Source organism: Cajanus cajan, chromosome 11, assembly GCF_000230855.2.
Source record: "Cajanus cajan strain Asha chromosome 11, NIPB_CcT2T_4, whole genome shotgun sequence".
NCBI lineage: Eukaryota > Viridiplantae > Streptophyta > Magnoliopsida > Fabales > Fabaceae > Cajanus > Cajanus cajan.
In genome coordinates, this window is record NC_138527.1 from 43,263,906 (window position 1) to 43,283,577 (window position 19,672).

At 32.0% G+C, this 19,672-nt stretch overlaps 2 protein-coding genes across 6 annotated transcripts; both read left to right on the plus strand.

Annotated features, from left to right (window-relative positions):
* Window positions 1–212: 212 nt before the first annotated feature.
* Window positions 213–7,289, plus strand: LOC109801414 (PAS domain-containing protein tyrosine kinase family protein). Of its 5 annotated transcripts, XM_029271833.2 has the most exons (16): window positions 1,087–1,224; window positions 1,556–1,627; window positions 2,292–2,706; window positions 2,822–2,920; window positions 3,011–3,115; window positions 3,613–4,189; window positions 4,415–4,455; window positions 4,534–4,602; window positions 4,671–4,771; window positions 5,010–5,088; window positions 5,195–5,293; window positions 5,368–5,436; window positions 5,582–5,631; window positions 6,041–6,122; window positions 6,422–6,516; window positions 6,599–7,289. In XM_029271833.2, the coding sequence occupies exons 3-16, from the start codon at window positions 2,473–2,475 to the stop codon at window positions 6,699–6,701; spliced, it is 1,803 nt and encodes a 600-aa protein (XP_029127666.2). In that variant the 5' UTR covers window positions 1,087–1,224; window positions 1,556–1,627; window positions 2,292–2,472; the 3' UTR covers window positions 6,702–7,289. The 5 variants fall into 5 exon arrangements, 4 of the variants coding, with proteins under 4 accessions (XP_029127667.2, XP_020218060.2, XP_020218061.2 ...); XM_029271834.2 differs by lacking the exons at window positions 1,087–1,224; window positions 1,556–1,627 and adding an exon at window positions 213–431; XM_020362471.3 differs by lacking the exon at window positions 1,556–1,627 and having other exon boundaries at window positions 455–1,224.
* Window positions 7,290–15,177: 7,888 nt separating this feature from the next.
* On the plus strand, window positions 15,178–18,531 carry LOC109801079 (protein IQ-DOMAIN 22). Its single transcript, XM_020362064.3, has 4 exons — window positions 15,178–15,589; window positions 16,831–17,034; window positions 17,389–17,469; window positions 17,566–18,531. The coding sequence occupies exons 1-4, from the start codon at window positions 15,359–15,361 to the stop codon at window positions 18,280–18,282; spliced, it is 1,233 nt and encodes a 410-aa protein (XP_020217653.2). The 5' UTR covers window positions 15,178–15,358; the 3' UTR covers window positions 18,283–18,531.
* Window positions 18,532–19,672: the final 1,141 nt, after the last annotated feature.

The window sequence follows — 19,672 nt, forward strand, 5'->3', positions numbered from 1 at the left end:
TAAAAATATTAGCTAATGATAATAGTAGTAGTAATAAATTAATAATAATACCTTCAAAAAAATTAATAATAATACAAAAACAAGTATTCATTATTTTAAAATAATAAAAATGTATTTGATATTTATTAGTTAATATTTTTTAAAGCCTAATTCACAACACTTTATTTTGTATTTATATAAAGATTTTGGGTTCGTAGAATCCTAGTTCGTACTTGATAAGGCATAGGCAAAAGCAGTAGCTGATCTGAAGCCTTTCCCTGCTCCACCTCTCCGTTTTTCAACAAAAACGAACACCTCATTTCAAGTAGTTGAGTTGACCTTTCGTAGCCACAGAAATGGATTTGGTTGCACTCTCTCTTTCTCCTCCTGCCCAGTGCGGAAGTTGTAAAAGACTCGAATAAAATAATTGAAAATTTACTATTTAGTTGAGTGTAAGCAACCTAACTCCTCCCCACTTGCCTTCCACTTTTATCGTAATCTTTTTTCTCTACGTACATATCAATTTTCTCCACAACTTGCATTTATTTAATATGTTCAAAATTGTTATATCCTTCAGTTGGATCAACCGCTACCATATAATAATATATTCTTGGAGTGTAAAGAATTTTTATATGATTTATGTCTAGTTAAGAATATAAAATTTTATAAGGTCTAGGACGTGAGCCCATATGGAAGAGGAGCAATAGTAGCATTTTGAACTTTCCGGCAATCGAATAGGTCTGAGCGCAGCGGATAGCTACCGCTGCCGGCCACCGACACGTGGCGAACAGCCTTTAGGCCCAAGCCTCTTATTGGACACAGGCAGTAGTGATTAGTGAATATTAAAACAAGGCAATAAATAAAATAATAAACAAATGGTGTGTGCGGTGAGGAACCGGGGAATAAACTAACTCCTATGCGCATTGCACACCACCTCACGACAAACGCACCGGCTCCGGCGACTTCGATGAGTGGCGGCGAGAGACAAGTTCACGCGCTCCGCTCTCTCGCGGATCGGTGCCGGAGTTTGGAGGAGAAGCAGGCCAAGCTCAGGGAGGAGTTCGATGAGCTGGTGCAGGTGAGCAACAACCTCACAGTCGGGGACGATAGCCAGGCCGTTGCAGATTCAACCGTTGGTTTTCTCTCCGGTTTCTGCTTCTCCGGAAGTCCGTATGCAACCGTGTTGAAATGCATGGGACACGCCGTTCACGTCCTCAGAGTTCCCTCCGCCGAGATCATATACTGGTATAGAACTGTGTGCATCGTAGATGCTTCATTTTTTCTTTGATTCGTTTTTTTCTTTCTCTGAGTCTGAGAATGTTCACGGTGCTTTAATTTTCGATGAAACAGTTTAACGCTGTAGAGAGGGATAGGGGAATGAATAGGATGTGTTATCTTAGAACTAGTTTCGAGTTTGATTGGATTTAGACCTGCGCACGATGTGGTTTAGAGTGTTAATTGAATATGTTTATTTGGTTAAACGTGTTTTGAATGATTGTGAAGCAAGTATTCCCAATTCCGCAACATAGAAATTAAGAGAGGCTCATGCGGATTACTGTACTGAATCATTTTACAGGATATATTTGAACATTTCAAGCTGAGAATGGTGGGGCTAGAAAGAAGCCTTGGGAATTGGAAGACCCTGTGTGTAAGTCTTCCTTATTAAAAAGGACACAGTGTTCCACTTTTTGGTTCTTTGTTGAAATTGGGCATTCTATTGGGAGTCCACAATTCCACGCTGACACTGTGTTGCATTTTTTTCACTTGTTAGTGGTAGGCATGCTTTACTTAACAAGAGTGGATCACTCTAACACCCTGTTCCTTGAAGTTATGTCCGTAAGCATAGATCTTATGTATTTGGGTGGAAAATGAAAATCAGCGCAGAATTGATAGGAGCTTATTTGTCAGAACACATCCAATCCGTTGTGCAATTAAAATCATGGACAACCTATAGTGTAAAAAATAATCAATCTAGAGAGATTAATGGTTAGAGAGAGCTAGTATAAAAATCTCTAAATCCTCCTCATGCAAAAGCCTGCTAGTCACAAGACTATCTGAAACTTTGGCATCAAGCATCCAGTAAATAAACTTTGAGCTGGTAGGAGAGGGAAGAAATTTGGCTATTAAATAGTCATAAGGCTAGTATGTGCCCTGCACTTTCTAATTCACTGGCAATCAAGTCCAATCAAGTCTAATCTCAGTTAATAATATTCCATTTATTTGTTTGTTCAATTTTCGAAATTTACCTCTGCAAGTTATTGTTTTTGTTTTTCATGTTGCTTTTGAGCCAAACCTAAAATTTTGCATTTCAGGAATCAATCAGCGGAAACTTTGTATGGGTGGAAGGACTATGAAATAATTGGCCAAAGAGTAGCTAAAGTTTTAATTGCTGAAGAAAATTATGCATCTCTACAAAAAATTCTGGAAAGGTTGGTCACGGGAGTTCCATGGTCTGGGCAGTTTCCTTTCAAGAAGAGATCTGGTGAAGTCTTTATGGCAATGGTAACAAAAACTCCTCTTTATGAGGATGGTGAGCTTGTTGGTGTTATAACTGTTTCAAGTGATTCAGCTATTTTAAACTCTAGAAATTCAGAAAATCAAAGGACTTACCAATCTGGTAACAATGGCCTACCTGGAGTACAGAGGTTAAACTTCAAAAGGATTCAGTGGCCTCCACGACCAACGATTGCACCAATGCCACAGATTGCTTCATGTGTTTCCAATCTGGTTGTCATTACTACTGTTGTTCAAAATTTCTTTTTACGTTTTTGCTCTCGTTTATTTGGGTTTCATTTAATCATTTGCTTAAATTAAATTATAGAACCCGATTTTTTACATTTAGCAGGCATCAAAGTTTCTCCCAGCGCATACTGATAACACAGTTTCCAGGAATACTTCAACAGATGTAGAAGATGAAAAACTAGAGAAGCGTAACATACATGTATGTCTCTGTTCGGCTTGAAGATTTATCTGAGTAGGCATTTCAATATGAGAACATTTTAAGTTTTTTCCCCCTAATTTTGAATTTCAGGAAACAAAACCTCATTCCAGACATCACCATAAAGAAAACACAACTTTCACAGAGGCCTCAGAGAAGGATGAGTCTACTACTGAATTTGGTCAACCTTCTAAAATTGTAAATAAATCTCCTATTTACTCTAATTGCCTTGTTCGTGCTTCAAATCAATACTGGGAATACTTAAATTTAGTCAGACACGCGTCTGTATTTATTTTGGTTTGTAATTGTATTAATAAAGTGATATTTCATCTGAAATCATAAGTTGGGAGGCTAAACCTTTCTGGGGCTCTTCTGAAGCTTAGATACCAAACTAATGCAATCCACTAGCAGAAACTGAGCATATACTGTAGGTCAATATAAATTTGTAAATTATGCATTGTTTTTTTTTGTTTTAATCCATCGGAATTACATTGACAGTAATATGATTTGAACTTAAGACTTAATGTATACTATCTCAACTTTCCACTACCAGGTCAACCTTAGTGATTTCAATTATGCATTGGTTTGACATGCAGTACATAATATTTGTTTAAAAATTTGTGTGTTTGTGAACCTTCTGTGTTACTTTTGATCCAGTTAAGATATATGATCATCTGTATGGTTAAATGCTTCAGGCAGCCAGAGTCCTTGCCAAGCTTCAAATTGGGGCACGTGCAAAATGTGAGAAGGATAATGGAAGTATCAAGAATAATTGTACAGCTGATAATTCAGGAAGCAATAGAGTGAATAATGAAAATGATTCATCTGGAGGTTTAGTGTCATTAACACCATATCAGGATGTTGCTAATGGAGCAGATAAAGAAGAAAATCTTCATAAATGTAATTCTTTATTTGCAATGAAGAGAGCAGATACAAAAGTTTGCTCATACAGAGCATCCAATGTTTTCAAAGATAGTTCTGGTAAAACTTTGTCAGGGGAGTGGTGTGAATGTTTTGGTTCTCCCATTCCCCAAGATCCATTGTTAAGATTACGCTGTCAATTTGATCAGAAGAAATTGGAGCCAGAGGCTACAAATATGGTGGCAGGAGATGAAGTGCAAAAGCAGCAAGAAGGGTCGCAATTGCCAAGTTCGAGGGAGAGTAACGGCAGCCATGAAAGTTCATCAAGCAAAGGGGATAACGAGTCAAACTCTGTTTTGGAGTGTGAAATCCATTGGGAAGACCTTCAATTAAGGGAGGAGATTGGACAAGGTAATTAATTCAGTTCTGCATTTTATAATTCCTCTATGATAAACAACTAGAGGAAAATATTTGTCTCAAGATAGGTAGGACAAAAAAGTTCTAATGGATGTCTTTTAAAATAATTAGGTTGATCTACCTGCATTTTTTTTATCGTAGAACTTGAAATATTTCTGAATTTTAATTTTATTTCAACAAGTGATTGTTGACTTCTTTATGTTTTACTCGGTCTTGCAGGTTCTTATGCTGCTGTTTATCATGGAATTTGGAATGGATCGGTATAAATTTAACATATTCTTTTATTGTATTAATAGTATCGACTAGCCATCTGCTCTAAAACTTATTTTCTTCTTCAGGATGTAGCAGTCAAAGTTTATTTTGGGAACGGATACACAGAAAATACTTTACAAGACTACAGAAAAGAGGTATCTTATTATTATTTGCTTTAGATAGAAAGCAGCTGATCACTGAATCTTTTGTGTGTATTCTTCAGATTGATATAATGAAGAGATTGAGACACCCTAATGTATTGCTTTTCATGGGAGCAGTATATTCACAGGAAAGGCTTGCCATTGTGACAGAGTTATTACCTAGGTAAGATTTTCAACATCTTCATCTTAGAACTTGTTATATTAACAGTTATAGGAGTTGCACTTAATTTAGAACACAAAATATAATGCATCATGCGCCTATTGTATTTTTTGTGCCATTAGATAACATAGATCTGTGTATTAGTGAATATGATCTCTCACCCACAATTTCCACATTTATTTTTCTTTTTGAATGGAAATTATAGGGAACCATCTTAAAATGATTTTATTTTGCGTTGTAGGGGAAGCCTTTTTAAAAACCTGCACAGTAACAATCAGACATTAGACATCAGAAGGCGTCTAAGGATGGCTCTTGATGTTGTGCGTGTCCTCTCTCCACACATACATATGTTGAGAGCAAGCTGCTGGCTTGCCGAACCTTCATCCATTGTTGCAATGTTATAAATCACATTGTTGTTTATTGCAGGCTAGAGGAATGAATTATCTTCATCACAGAAATCCACCAATAGTGCATAGAGACCTGAAGTCTTCCAACCTTCTTGTAGATAAAAACTGGACTGTAAAGGTGATCGATTGCTTGAAAATGCATTCAGTTGTCCCGGGAAGGTTCAGTATAATGAGTTTTGATTTTATTCTCAGGTCGGAGACTTTGGCCTGTCTAGGTTAAAGGATGCAACTTTATTGACTACAAAATCTGGGAGAGGCACCGTATGACAGCACTCACTTTTTCACTTTTTACTTACAAAACATCTGACCTGAACAGCTAGTAACAGTAAAATCTTTATTTTGTTTTTAGTAAATGAAGTTTTATTTCTATCTCCTGCTAACAAGTATATTTGTTGTCAAAATGCAGCCTCAGTGGATGTCCCCTGAAGTCCTCAGAAATGAACCTTCAAATGAGAAGTAATTCCTTGGAACTGTGACTTATCAGAGATTGCGTTCAGTCTGGACTTTTTTAAATATGGAGGATATTCTGAAAACTTTGTGAAAGTTTCCAAATGGTCCTTTTGTTTAACTATTTGCTAACTTGTCCTAATGGTCATGAGGAATCGATCAATCAGCTTTAAATGTCCTTCTATGTTGCAATCTTTGATGAGAAACTTCTATATAAATGAAACAAACAAACAAAAATCTATATAATAATAACTACCTTTGAGTCTTTTCAATCATTGTCCTACCTTGTCCAGTTACAAAATATAACGACTTTGGAAGTTATTCTGTACTTGCAAGTAGTGCCTACAGATCATATTAAATTGGTAATGCAGTCTGATGCTTTTGAAGTAATGATTTTTCTTTCATTTTTCTAAAACAGGTCTGATGTGTTCAGTTTTGGTGTCATCCTCTGGGAACTAATGACTCAGTCTATCCCATGGAAAAACTTGAATTCCTTGCAGGTCTCTCTTTCCCTCTGTCTCTTCCTACACACTTCATATACTTTTGTACTTAACAATATAATGTATGTCAGATTTACGCGCATTACTCCCCACATCACTTTGATTAACCAATTAACAAACTTTACAATTGTGCTTTACTATACGTAGTTAAATAGTTAAGCATATGCAGTAAATGTTTAATAATTGATTAATTAAAGCAACGTGAGGTAATATGTATTGAGCGGCATTGTACATCTTAAGCGTGGAGATACCTGAGCACCGTAGTCTTTTTGTTATAATCATTGTGTTTCACTTGAAAGGTTGTTGGAGTCGTAGGCTTTATGGATAGACGACTAGACATCCCGGAGGGGCTTGATCCCCATATTGCATCGATCATAAATGACTGCTGGCGAAGGTGCTTCTATACAACAACCATACTTTGGTTTTAGTTGCCTTCTAAGTTCTAACTCAAATATACTTGTGTTAAATGTGAGCAGTGATCCAGAGCAACGCCCATCTTTTGAAGAGCTGATACAGAGAATGATGTTCCTTGTCAACAGAGTAACAGCAGTGTCAATTAAAAGAATTTCAGAATCTTAAACTAGCTATATGGTTTGGGTTTTGCTTTCTCAAAATATACTAGTTAAAAACAGATTATGAGAAGTACAAGCCAACAAATTGAGTGGCAAACAGCAAAACATTCCTTCCTTCGGAAGTTGGAACGACACAAGGGAGAGAAATGAAAGAGGTAAAAGTAGGGATAAAAGGCTGGTAAATTATTGGGTTTGGAGTCATGGACACAAGCGAGAAATGAAAGACGTGCTCCTTTTGTGAGGAATGGCTGCTGAATAGCTGGCAGAACAGATTTCATATCCGGGGCGAGCATTCAACTAGAATCCATCTTCGTTGTTGGATTTGGATCCAAATTCAAATTCTTCGGATAAATGTTATATACACCTCCTCTTCCGCTTTTAACATAGACACGGATACACCTCTCTTTTCTTCTTCCTCTTCTTTTTTTTTTTGCAAAAGTTTCTTTAAATAATATTTTAATTTAGTTTTATAAATAAATTTTATTTTAAAAAATATCTTCACTTCACCATTGGCTTCCTTTTCTTCCATTTTTTTTTTGGCTGCTTCGTCCTTCTCCAACTACTTTTTTTTTTTTTTTTTTTTTTTTTTTTTTTTTTTTTACTTTTGTAATCTTTTCTCTCTAACGATCAATACACTCATCTTTAATATCTTTTGAACTCTATTTTTTAAATTCTTAAATATTTTAAATCCTAATTTTTTCACCTCGTCGAATACAAGGCTATAAATTTTTTAAAAGCGTCATATGACCAAGTTGATTTTACGATTAATTATCAATTAAAAATTATATATTTCTTGTGTGACTATTGCGCACTACCCCTCGCTTCAGGGCGAGGAATACTTTTTTTTTTTTTTTGAGTTTCAATAAAATCATTCCCACTTCTCTCTCTCTCTCTTTTTTTTTTAACAAATAACTAATTTCACTTTATCCCTTCTCTTTTCTCTATTTATCTTCTACTTTTCATCCTACTAAATAAAAAATAATTATTTGAAAATGAATCTCTAAATGATTGTATATCAATTTTCATTGAGATATGAATGTATTATTTGTTTTATCAATTGAAATTTTCATTTAATTGACTAAATGAGAAAGTAAGTGTTTTCTTTTTTTGTTGATTTTTTTCTAGTTTGATATGGAGTAAAATTACTTCAAGTTAGTTCTTATAAAAATAAAATAATATCTTCAACCATAATTTCATCATCTAAAGTAAGAATCGAAATCTTGTCTTTTTTTTTTTTTTTGGTTCGTCCCTGGAGTATCCACCGCCGACAGCAGTCACTAATCTCCTCGCTACGTTGGAGCCACCTCAAAGGGTGAGATAGCTGGCTCCAAGATTTAACGCGGCTGCATACACTAGTAACACTAGTAACTTTTGGTATGTTATAGTTGATTTAGTCAATAAAATTAAAATATTAATTAATTATTTAATAATTAATTTAAATTTAAATTTAAATTATTTTTTATTCTCTTTTTTCTTTTTCTCTTAAATCAAAACTCTGATTTACACTTTCTTTATCTCTTTCCAATCTCTTTCTTTCTTATTTTTGTTCACCCTATTTTTCATTTATTTATTTTCATCCTACCAATCATACTTTTTTTTTCTCAAAAGAAAGGAACCGTGAAGGCTTAACCTTCAACAAAAATCAACGGCTACCACACGTGCATATGTATTAAAATTTATTCTCTTAATTATCTAATTAACTATTGAAATATCATTCTTTTCCCTATTTTATTTTCTCTCCACCTTGAATTATCTTTGATAATGACAATTCTTATTCTTTTTTAATTGGATAATTCTGAGCAGAATAGTCAAAGAAAGAAAAAGAAAACACATTTTTTTAAAAATATTTCTATTGCTTCGGTTTGATCCGGCCAGGCCTTGGGTCCATATTCCATGACTTAGGCCTAATGGACGACGGTCTAGAATTGGAAGGGTCCAAAAAAATTAATAGTTTAGTAAAAAAAATATTATTTCATGTTATTTTTATAAATAGATTGAAAATGTAATTTTTATTTTGTCTTCTTTTTATATCTAAAATAAAATGTGGCATACAATTACCATAATTCTAAAATACAACTTATACATTTATGAATTAAAATATTATTGTATAAAAATGAATTTTTATCGTATACAATACATATATTAAATACTATTTAAAACTAAAAGATAACTTTAATATGTGTAAGATTTAATTTAAGGTTATTTTGTCGATAATAGACCAATAGCATATAAACATATTGAATGAAAAATGTTATTGTTTCTATCGTAAGTCTGTTGTCATCGTTAAGGTTACCGCATCCGAGGTGTTATCTGCTTTGGCACTCGTTGAGTTATCACAGTTTTATCCCTTAAAAGGTATCTTGGTGGGTTAAGGAGGGAATGTGTTTATAAACTATCCCACCATAAGTCTGCTGTTATCGTTAAGGTCACCGCATCCGAGGTATTGTCTGCTTTGGCACTCGTTGAACCGTCATAATTTTGTCCTTTAAAAGGCACATCGGTAGGTTAAGGAGGGAGGATATTTATAAACTACTCTTAGCCTCGATTCGATTCCTAAGCGATGTGAAACAGTTATATAACTTTTTTATATTTATTGAAATTATATTATTCATTTAATGTAATAAAATGTATTATTTTTTATTAAATTATGCATTACTTCATGTAATATATTTATATTTTAGAAGGAAGGCACGTGAATTGGTGGGTTCATATTAAAATTTCACCCTTCAAGTGGGGAGAAAGGTAAAGGAATGAATGTTTTATTAAAAGAAAAAGGTATTTGTCTTCTATTTTTAATATTTTATTCCTTTATAAAAGATATTTATATTATTTTTTTACTTTGTACACAACCAAATAAGATAAAACAAAAAATGTTTACTTATCTTTCTTCTATTTATTTTTTGCTACGTAACAACTTCAAAGATTATGTTACTTTCTTTTTCTTTCCTGAATTAAACATCATTAATGTCTGTTTAATATAAAGTTTTGTAAAATTGATTTTGATGGAACTAATCTTAAAGAGTTGAATGTGATTAACATACATATTTAAGTTGTATATTTATATTGAAACGTTATTTTGTTGTTGTTAACAAGTATTAAGAAAAACTGGTGTCAAAAAAATAAACGAGTATAAGTTTATTTTTGGTTAAATAAATAAGCTTAATTGGGGCACACCTTGGGTTCATGCTACATAGGACTCTATTAACTGATAGGCTTGCAGGCCTGTACCTCTGCCAGTTCATATACCTGTCTCTGATTCTCCTTCTCTGTACGAAACTATGAATATTAAAAAGGTTTCCAATTCGGCATGTCCATCATATATTATTTATGTTTTTTAACTCATTTTGTGTGGTTTCGGTATGACTCATGTCGACTTCGGTGACGTGAATTATTATTATATTTTGCACGAGTCGAATTGTGTTAATATCATTACAATTAATAGTGACTTTATGAGGTTATTATTGGTTATAGTGACTTGTTAAATACTATTATATATAGTGATTTATTTTTTTTTTATAAGAGTTACTATTTTTTTTTTCGGTATTTATCGTTGATACAAGGCAGGATTCGAACTCCTAACCTTGCTTAAGCGTGGATCAACCCCTACCACTGAACCACACGCTTAGAGTTTTTATACGTCGGTCAAAAAATTTCGGTTTGATTGATGGAGAACACCACGCAGGCTTAGGAATGTCCATAGAGTGTGAAGAGAAGGTCCCGTGGCTTGTCCAGACCAACCAAGGTGCGCTAGGTTTCTGCTGAGACACACTATAAATTGTAGTGTCTCTTTTTTGGTTGATATAATCCATAATTATACTATTTTTAAAATTAAAAATTTAATTATAGATTATAACAAAACAAAATAATCATTACAATCCATAATGACTCTCACAAAAAAAATTATTATAAATTCAAAGCATGTATTTTATCATTTTATTATGTAATAAATTGATAATTTAATTTTTAAATTGTTTTCCAATATTAGTCTAATATTTTAAAAATTAATCATCATAAAAAGCACCTTACATTATAAAATTGATATCTAATTCAATTTTTGTACATCTAGATTTTTAAAAATTAAATAATTGATGTAATTTTTATGCATTACATAATTTTTCACAAGGAAAATTTAATTTTATAAATTAAATTTATAATTTATCCTAATTCAATTCTCTACAAACTTGGAGTCAATTAACATAATCTTTTATTTTGTGAAATGTTTATTTAACATACTCATATGTGTGTTCAAGAAAAATTTACACATGAATATATGAAAATTTTCCTATCATTTATATATAATATTACTTGTTTTTTTAGGAGTCATTATGATTTTCAGTTAAACTCTTTTTTTTCTTTCTTTTAAATATAGTCATCATGAACTATAGTGATCCTAAAAAAACATAACTAACTTGAATCAATAATGACTAAAAGTAAGTTATGACTAATTTCAGTGACTAATTTTTCATGTCTTAAAAAAGAAATTACACATGTTAGTAAATCACTATAATCCATAACTACATTGTATAGAACAGTCTTAAAAATATAAATAATTATATGACAATATCATTTATGTAATTAATTTAAAAAACTATATTAGAAGGGTAAAAACTTCACCATATATGTACTAATAAATATTATAAAACGTGCATTCTTCTTGCTAGCAATATGAATGGAAAAATGTTGGTTGAATAGTAAAATAAGACAATTAAATGATGACTCTTCTTATTTTAAAGAGTATTTTTTAAATACACAAAACTCCTCATAATAATGTTTAGTGAAACATAATTTTTATAAAATTTCTATAACTCATTTTTTTGAAAGTTTGTTTACTTTTATGTGGTTGAATTATTTACAATTAAATAACTTTGTTAGATATATTTGTGTGTTTATTTGATTTAATATTTGTATTTTGGCTTCTAACTTTTATATTTCCTCTCATTTCAACATTTTTATATATATTAGGTGTTGTTTGTAGCATTAGTTGGATATTATTGACATGAGTTAATAGATTTTAGATAATGTTGTCTACTTATTCATTTGGTTAGATATTAACTTTACAAATTAACTCTACGATGCTTCTTCTCATGAGAATAAGGATAAACTTCAAGACTATATGAATATCTATAAAAGTACTTATAGAATATCTATTAATAAGATTCTTACATTGGCAAGAATTGAACTCAATTCCCTTTAAAAGACAAGTATATTTGTTACCAACTGAACTAATCTTTGTTTAATGTTTTAACTCATACTTGCTAGACTTTGTTATGTTGCATTCCTAAGTAAAACTCGATTATTCCCAATAGTTACATTAATTTTTTTCCTTTTGTTCTAAGTGTTTTCAAATGTATAAGATGAAAGACTGTTCTCACTTGTAATATAGTAATTATGATTGAATCAACAAATTTTCACACATAGTGACGAACAAACATGAATTCTCTATTAAATACATCATCCTTGTAATACTTATGGTTTATTTGTTAAAAAAATAAAAAGTATGATGAATACAAATAAAGAAAAGAAAAACAAATAAATATAAATAAAACATGAATATGTTTTTAGTGCTTTAAATATCAAGTAAAACATCTGATATCTTTCTCTTACATGCACGTAAAAAAAAATGTTAGACAACCCAAAAAATAATAATAATTTACATAAACAAATCTCTGTTAAACAACAAAAATCAGATATGTTGTTAAGTAACCAATAGGTAACCATTATCTAACCAAAAAGAAAAGATCTCACTAAAACAAGATCTAGTCTAGTGATGTTGAAGCTGCAGACAAATCTAAAACAGGGTCTAGTTGTCGGTTTGATTTCTTTCATGGCTCGGAAGAAACACTCGTGCTGTGTTTCGTTGACTGCAAATCCATTGGTCCAAATTCCAAAACCGAGTCTTACACACCTTCTCCTTTTAATAATATAAGGTACACAAAGGGTGACTAGTGCTACCTAACCATCATATTTGACCATTTCGATTCACAATTTCCAAACGCATTTCATGGACAGAGCCCCAACTACTCCACTTCCACTATGACACATTCATAACGACCATACACACAAGTAATTCTTTATAATGTCTCTGATCAATTCATTCTATTTTAATTTTGGATGTCAAATAATATTTATGAAAAATTATTTCATAACAATCGTGCGTAATTTTATAAACAATACTATTTAAGAAAGTTGGTGAGGAAATGCCGAAAAATATTTGGGCAGGTTTGAGAATTGAATTTGTGGTAGTGTGAGTCCGGCAGGAGTTGTTCTTGCTCCGTTGTTAATTTCGTCAAATGTCGGTATTGTGATTCCCATGCCAACCATGTTCTGTACTAATTTATTTATAAAATGTATTTAAATAAATTACCAAAATTTATTGATAAACTTATTTTTTTAAAAGATAAATTTAAATAATTATATTATTAGTATAGAATATTTATCAATTTTTTAATAATTAATATTTATAAAAAATCTAATTGATTATTATTAGCCAAATATTTTCTTTCAATCATATTTTTCTATTTATAAAACTCAAATCGATTATTTAAGATTTTGTTTATACTATGTCTTATTATATTTTTTAAAAATACATGATTAGAGTATAAGAGTGAAATTGAAAAAGGAAACTGTTATAGAATATAATATAAAATCAATGTTTTGTATTTTGTATTTAATAATCATTTTCTGTTTTATACTTTTATTTGTCAAGTGTCTTTTTTCTTTTATCCCTTCTAAACATATTACAAAAGATTTATTTAATTTCTTTGGATAAACATGAAATCGTTCTTGTTTGCTTGCTTGTTGTTGTGTAGGATCTTTCTTAAAAAAAAAAAAAAAAGAAGAAGAGATTTGTGCTACACTAAAATTCAATTACTCATCCTCTAGGATATTTAATGACATACTTAACCACTGAGGCAATTTATATGTTATGATTATTTATAATTCATCTTTAATATAAATTATATATTAATTCATGTGGTTAAAAAAATTTATGTGACTTAATTAATTTATATAGTATTTTTAATTTAAAAATATTTTTATTATGTATTTTAATAGACTAATAATTTAGTTATTTTGTCAACATTATATTGACTACATTTTTTTGTGTGTTTCTTTTAAGATATGATATGAATTTATTATAATTTATAAATATGAAATATATGATATTAATATTTTTTTTTTTATAAAAATTAGGTTATATAATTTAATTAATGACTTACTAGTTCAATTTTTGACTTACTGATTTAATGTCTTAATAACTAATTTGATAATCAGTTTAATTTTTAAAATATTATTTTTTAGATGTCTTGAATTTTATATTTAGTCCTCTATTATTGAGAGAAACATTGAACAAATAAAATAAACGAATATCTAGCAGAAAAATATACTAGAAAGAAAACTTGCAAGAATTAAATTGTAATTGTTTATAATTAAAAATAATAAAAATTGTTTCTTAAAATTGTTTAAAAAAATACTTGAGCCACAAAAATTGATCAAGATTCTTGAGTGACGGCTAGGTGAATGGAAAGAAAAGTATGAAACGATACTTTGCTCTCAAGTAGAAAATGAATAAAAGTGCTTGACAAAGGTGGGGACGTTTATTTAGGTGTTGTCAAGAATATTAAATGAAGATAGTTCAGCAGAGTATATAATTTACACAATTTATCTATACTACTGATGAAATATAATTGCATAATATCTCTTCTTAAGATGGGTTTCATGGTCGCAAGGGTATAATCACTTAACTTGTTTGTATTGTCACTTCTTATATTTTGCACTTGCATTGGACTTTGGAGCATTGGTATTTCGCTATTTCAAATGTCTATTCGTATATATGTACCAGAAATTGTATATAAATGTTGTATATTAATTAATTCTTCCCAACACGTTAACTCTCTTATTTATACTTAATTAGTTATTTAATTTAGCCTCCTACATTTGTTTATAAATTATCTTTTTTCAGACATTTTCTATTTACAATTTCAAATATATATAATAAAATTTATAAATGTTAGATTAACAAGTAACTCAAAATTTGAGGAAAAGTAAAAAAAAAACAAAAAAACTTGTATATCGTAACTTATTTACTTTTTGGTTTATTTATAATTTTATTTTATTTCGGGTACATAATTGTAGTGAATTATTAAGTAATCATACTAATTTTGTCTAAGACTATATTAAACATTCCAAACTAACACTAAATCAAATTGGCATTCAACTAATGAAACGGATTATTCATAAGTATATAATGAGTTATGAAGGAACTAGAAAAGAATAAGTATAAAATAATGAAAGGGACAATGCAAGGGGAGGGAATTTAGGAATTTGCAATATCGACGTGGGGCAATTACTATTTGATTGTATTTACAAGTGGGTCCTCTACGATGATCTAAGTACTTTTTAGCTCGGATCATGAGCCCTCTTATTGTCTTGCGTAATAATTAATAGATGGAGTATAATAAATATAAGAGTGTACTTTGTGAAAGAAACAAAGAAAAAAGAATTGAATGCAGAGGAGAGAGACGTAGTAATAGTATTATGCGGACAGCTTGAGTTTGCTTATACCAAAAGCCAAAAGCCAAAAGCCACACACTCTCTCTCTTTCTTCTTCCCAGTTCCGTAGTTTTCTTCAAAAGCGAAAGAATTAGCTTCATCTTCATCTGATGAATGGGTAAGGCATCGAAATGGTTTCGCGGCCTTCTCGGTCTCAGAAGAGCGGACTCGCCGTCAGCCACCGCTCCCAAGGAGAAACGGCGCTGGAGCTTCGTCAAGTCTTACAGAGAGAAGGACCGTAATGCCACCGTCCAACACCACTCCTCGGATTCGGAACACATTCCCGACATCGCCGGAGAAGAATACGCGGCCATTAAGATTCAAGCCGCCTTTCGAGGCTACTTGGTTAGTGTATGAACTTGTGTTTTTTCTTTGATATCAACAACGTTAATCAGTTTGTGAGTTTATGTTATTTTTCTTTGTTGAGTGAGTCGAAATGGAAAGCGAACTTAGGGAGTGCCTTGTATGCAGATTTGGCTAATTAATCTCCTTTTGTTTTGTTATGTGAGTTTTTGGTCTAAACTCTAAACTCTAAGGTGGTGTGGTGTGCCTAGAAAATATGCCTTGAATGTTCTGAAACAACATTAAATACAACTCTTTTCTTTTGCTGACAGCTACTAGCTAACGCCTACCGAGGTGCGTTCAGCGTCACCATCTTCACCTTTCCCTTTAACGCGTTACCTTCCTTTTCCCTCTGTCTTGCCATTTTCACTATTTAATGTCACTCTCTTCACCACTGCTTCGGTGCTTCCTTTCTTTTATTACTCTCTACTCTCTAGTTATATGCATGTCTTTACTTCAACACTGGTAACTATAAAAATCTCACTTTTTTTTTCTTTTCATTTAAACTGGCTACATTGAAAAAGAATAAGCACAAAATTAGAGTTTATAATAAAAACTACCAATGAATTTTATATACGTACGAGAGTATTAGGAAGTAGGAACACACTTATCCTTACATTCCTATTCTTCATTCAGTAAATGATATTTGCTCAACAATTTGTGCATTTATTTATTTATTTTTCTTTATCACATCATTTATCCCGTTAATTAAATATAGAGAAAAATATGAAAAAAAAATTCATGTATCATTATTACTTTTATGTTTATATATATATAGGAATTTTGGGAGAAACTTTTATGAACAACTGGTAACGCTGGTACTTTGATGTAAGGATAGATTGGCAGATTAAATGTGGATTGTATAGATTCTAATTGTAGAAGAATTTATGCGGGTACTGTATTGTGAGGTGGTTTTTGAAACTGATTTGAACATTCATCTACTTTTTCTGTGGTAAAAGAATCATCCTTGGCTTGTCTATGGGTTTTGTGGGGACAGAAACAAATATAAAGTAAGGAGCACCGCCACCCTGTAATGTAAGATACGTTTCTTTTGGGTGGACTTATTCAGCACATTAAAGTTGGGTTAGTTGAGACACTATTAATTACTAATACGACTAATGTTTCGATAGGAAGACATACTTCAACAAATAATGCTGAATTAAGTGCCTGTAACTCTGAATTCAACCATGGTGAAATCCAGATATTAATTGTGCACATTTGCTATCTTATGTTGAAATTGTTAGGCAAGGAAAGCCCTTCGAGCGTTAAAAGGATTGGTGAAACTACAGGCATTGGTGAGAGGTCATATTGAAAGGAAGCGCACAGCAGAGTGGCTTCAAAGAGTGCAAGCAATCCTACGTGTGCAGGCCCAAATCCGGGCTGCCCGGGCCCAAATTTTTCACTCCCCCTATTCCAATGCAAAGTCTTCTTCACTTGCCCACCTCTACGTAAGCATTTTCATTTTCATTTAGTTTCTCCGCTCTTTTTCTTTCATGTTTTTTTGTTAAAATAAATTGAAATAGACTGTTAGTGTTAGAAGAAGAATGACAACTTGAATTGAGAATAGTACTGGTATGGTATGTAAAATGAAATAGATAAAGAATGCTAACTTTTGTCTTGTTTTGGTTTGGTTGCCTTTAAATAACAGTTGAAATAGCATCATTTGCAGTAGTTAACCAATTACATGACACGCAGAGCATATTTTATAACATGTCAATCAAATTACGGATGCTGCTACAAATACATTAATTACCCTTAGTATGATCCTTGGTTATTTAATCTGAAATGTCTTCTATTCACAGGGTCCAGCAACACCAGACAAATTTGAAAGCCCCATCAGATCCGAGAGCATGAAATATGATCAGTCACCATCAGTACTTAAGGTATTTTCTGTACACCCCTTCCCCCAAGAGGCAACTAGTGCATGATTAAGTTTAGTGTGTCTATTTATGCAAGCATTCCTATCAATATCATTGTAGAGAAACAGCTCCAAATCCCGTATACACAATGGCAACCAAGAGAAAAGTGGGAACAGATCAGAAAGTCGTGTTGAGGAACCACCATGGAATCAACGAAGATCATGGACAAGAGCTTGTAGCATGGATGAAGAAAGAAGTCTCAGGATTTTAGAACTTGATTCTGTAAAACCACACATGACATCAAAACGTAGAAACCTCTTTTACTCCCCTAGCCAAGATTTGGTTTCGGATCATCACAATCAGTGTTTGACCTCCACAATATCTTATCAATCGGGTCAAAGTCAATCTTCCTTTGAAGTTCAGTCTTATAGCCCTCTAAAAGTCAACGGGGTTGAGGATGCTGGCGATAGTTATAGTCCAAAAACTTTATCTGCCTCTTCTAAAGATGGTGGCCCCAAAATAGGTCCCTTAACTCCTACAAGGAGTGATGGCTCAAGAAGCTACCTAAGTGGTTATTCTGAGTGTGAGTATCCAAGTTACATGGCATACACCGAGTCTTCAAAGGCAAAGGTAAGGTCTCTGAGTGCTCCTAAGCAGAGGCCTCAGTATGAGAGGTCTACTTCCTCTAACAGGTACTCGCTGCATGCATTTGCTGAGCCAAAATTGGCCTCACAAAGGGAAAAGGTATCTGCATTACACGCAAACTTCACTAGCAAAGCTTACCCTGGTTCTGGTCGTTTGGACAAGCTTGGTTTGCCTGTGGGGTATAGATACTGACGTAGTTTGAAGAATGGATTCTGGACCTTATCTTGAGTGTATTGTTATTACTATTATCTAATATTGCTAACCTGTTGTATTTAGTTCTAAACCTTTACTGTCCAAGCTGAATGTACTTTTTGTGTAACCTTTAGAATTCTATGATCCGTTTCAAGTGTTTAAATCAGACTTGTCAGTGGGTTCTTCCCAACTCTGGTATGTAACAGGTATCTTTTGTCTAGTGAATATTTCACTTTTTTTTTTTTTTTTGACGATTTAACGTTTCTACACTACACACACTTTGTATGAGATTGAGATGTGTTTGGAGAGTACTTAGCTTGGCGATGATGCACTGTAGAAAGCACAAAATTTGTTAGGCTATAACTCAATGGAGGAAAAGTAGAAGAGAACTGCTACTAATATAGATAGTATTAAGAATTCAGAAAAGGCAAACTTCGCTTCATGTCCGCTCAAGGATCAAAATACAAGCTTAGTTGCTTAAATAGCCACAAATTTGTAACAGTCAGAATATTTGCACACTCTACGTGGTCAGGTTTATAGGAATTATTGAATTATAAACTAGGATATTTTTTTTTTTGAAATTTAAATAAACTCCTTCAGCCAAGTGGACTTGCAAATGATTCTACTGGGCTTTGGCCCATTGTGGCTGTTGAGCTCATAGTCCATTGGGCTGTTAACAAAATATGAATAAAATAGGTATAATTTTTTATTTAGTATATAAGAGCACACAATAATTTTGTTTTCTATATCTTTTTGATAATTATGTTATTTATATAAAATACTCATTGATTTCATTATGATTAGTTTTCAGTTTTCACCGAAAAATCTTACTGGCTATCTCAAACGAGGTATTCTCTTCATCCTAATTCATATGCATGACCTTTCGCTGTCTGTCATCCACCTTATCCTCAGTTATTTTCATGGCTTACTAGAGTAATGTAATAGACTAGTATTTCTTTTCTTCTAAAATAATATCAATAACGATAATAAATTAATAATAAAAGGTAATATTTTAACATAATTAAAAATAAATGTTCAAATTAATTATTCAATTGTTTTTATCTTTATAGTTTACAAACCACAAATATTTTTTTTTATCGGAATCAATTTTGTTCAGTCTACTAACATCACATTCAATTGTTTGTTTGGATTACAATTTTTTACCCCTTATTTATTGTTTTTGACTTTCTTTTTTGTACTTTTATCTTTTTTATGATAGGCAATTTTTGCCCTTTTAAAGTTTTTGTTTAAGCCTAGTTTACAAAAAGGTATAAAAACAATTAAACTAATATTATGATTTTGAGACAATTTAATTAAAAAAAGAACTACCGGGGTTGACACGTGTAGTTGGGTCTTCCAAGTTCCACCCATACACACTAACTACTAACAA

What these genes read in the sequence shown, in the direction of transcription:
- LOC109801414 (XM_020362471.3), top strand. Translation starts at nt 896, where the DNA reads ATGCGCATTGCACACCACCTCACGACAAACGCACCGGCTCCGGCGACT. An exon ending in TACAAGACTACAGAAAAGAG is followed by an intron (nt 4,603 to 4,670) that starts GTATCTTATTAT and finishes TGTATTCTTCAG; the next exon opens with ATTGATATAATGAAGAGATT. An exon ending in AATGAACCTTCAAATGAGAA is followed by an intron (nt 5,632 to 6,040) that starts GTAATTCCTTGG and finishes TTTCTAAAACAG; the next exon opens with GTCTGATGTGTTCAGTTTTG.
- LOC109801079 (XM_020362064.3), top strand. Translation starts at nt 15,359, where the DNA reads ATGGGTAAGGCATCGAAATGGTTTCGCGGCCTTCTCGGTCTCAGAAGA. An exon ending in CCGCCTTTCGAGGCTACTTG is followed by an intron (nt 15,590 to 16,830) that starts GTTAGTGTATGA and finishes TGAAATTGTTAG; the next exon opens with GCAAGGAAAGCCCTTCGAGC. An exon ending in AGTCACCATCAGTACTTAAG is followed by an intron (nt 17,470 to 17,565) that starts GTATTTTCTGTA and finishes ATATCATTGTAG; the next exon opens with AGAAACAGCTCCAAATCCCG.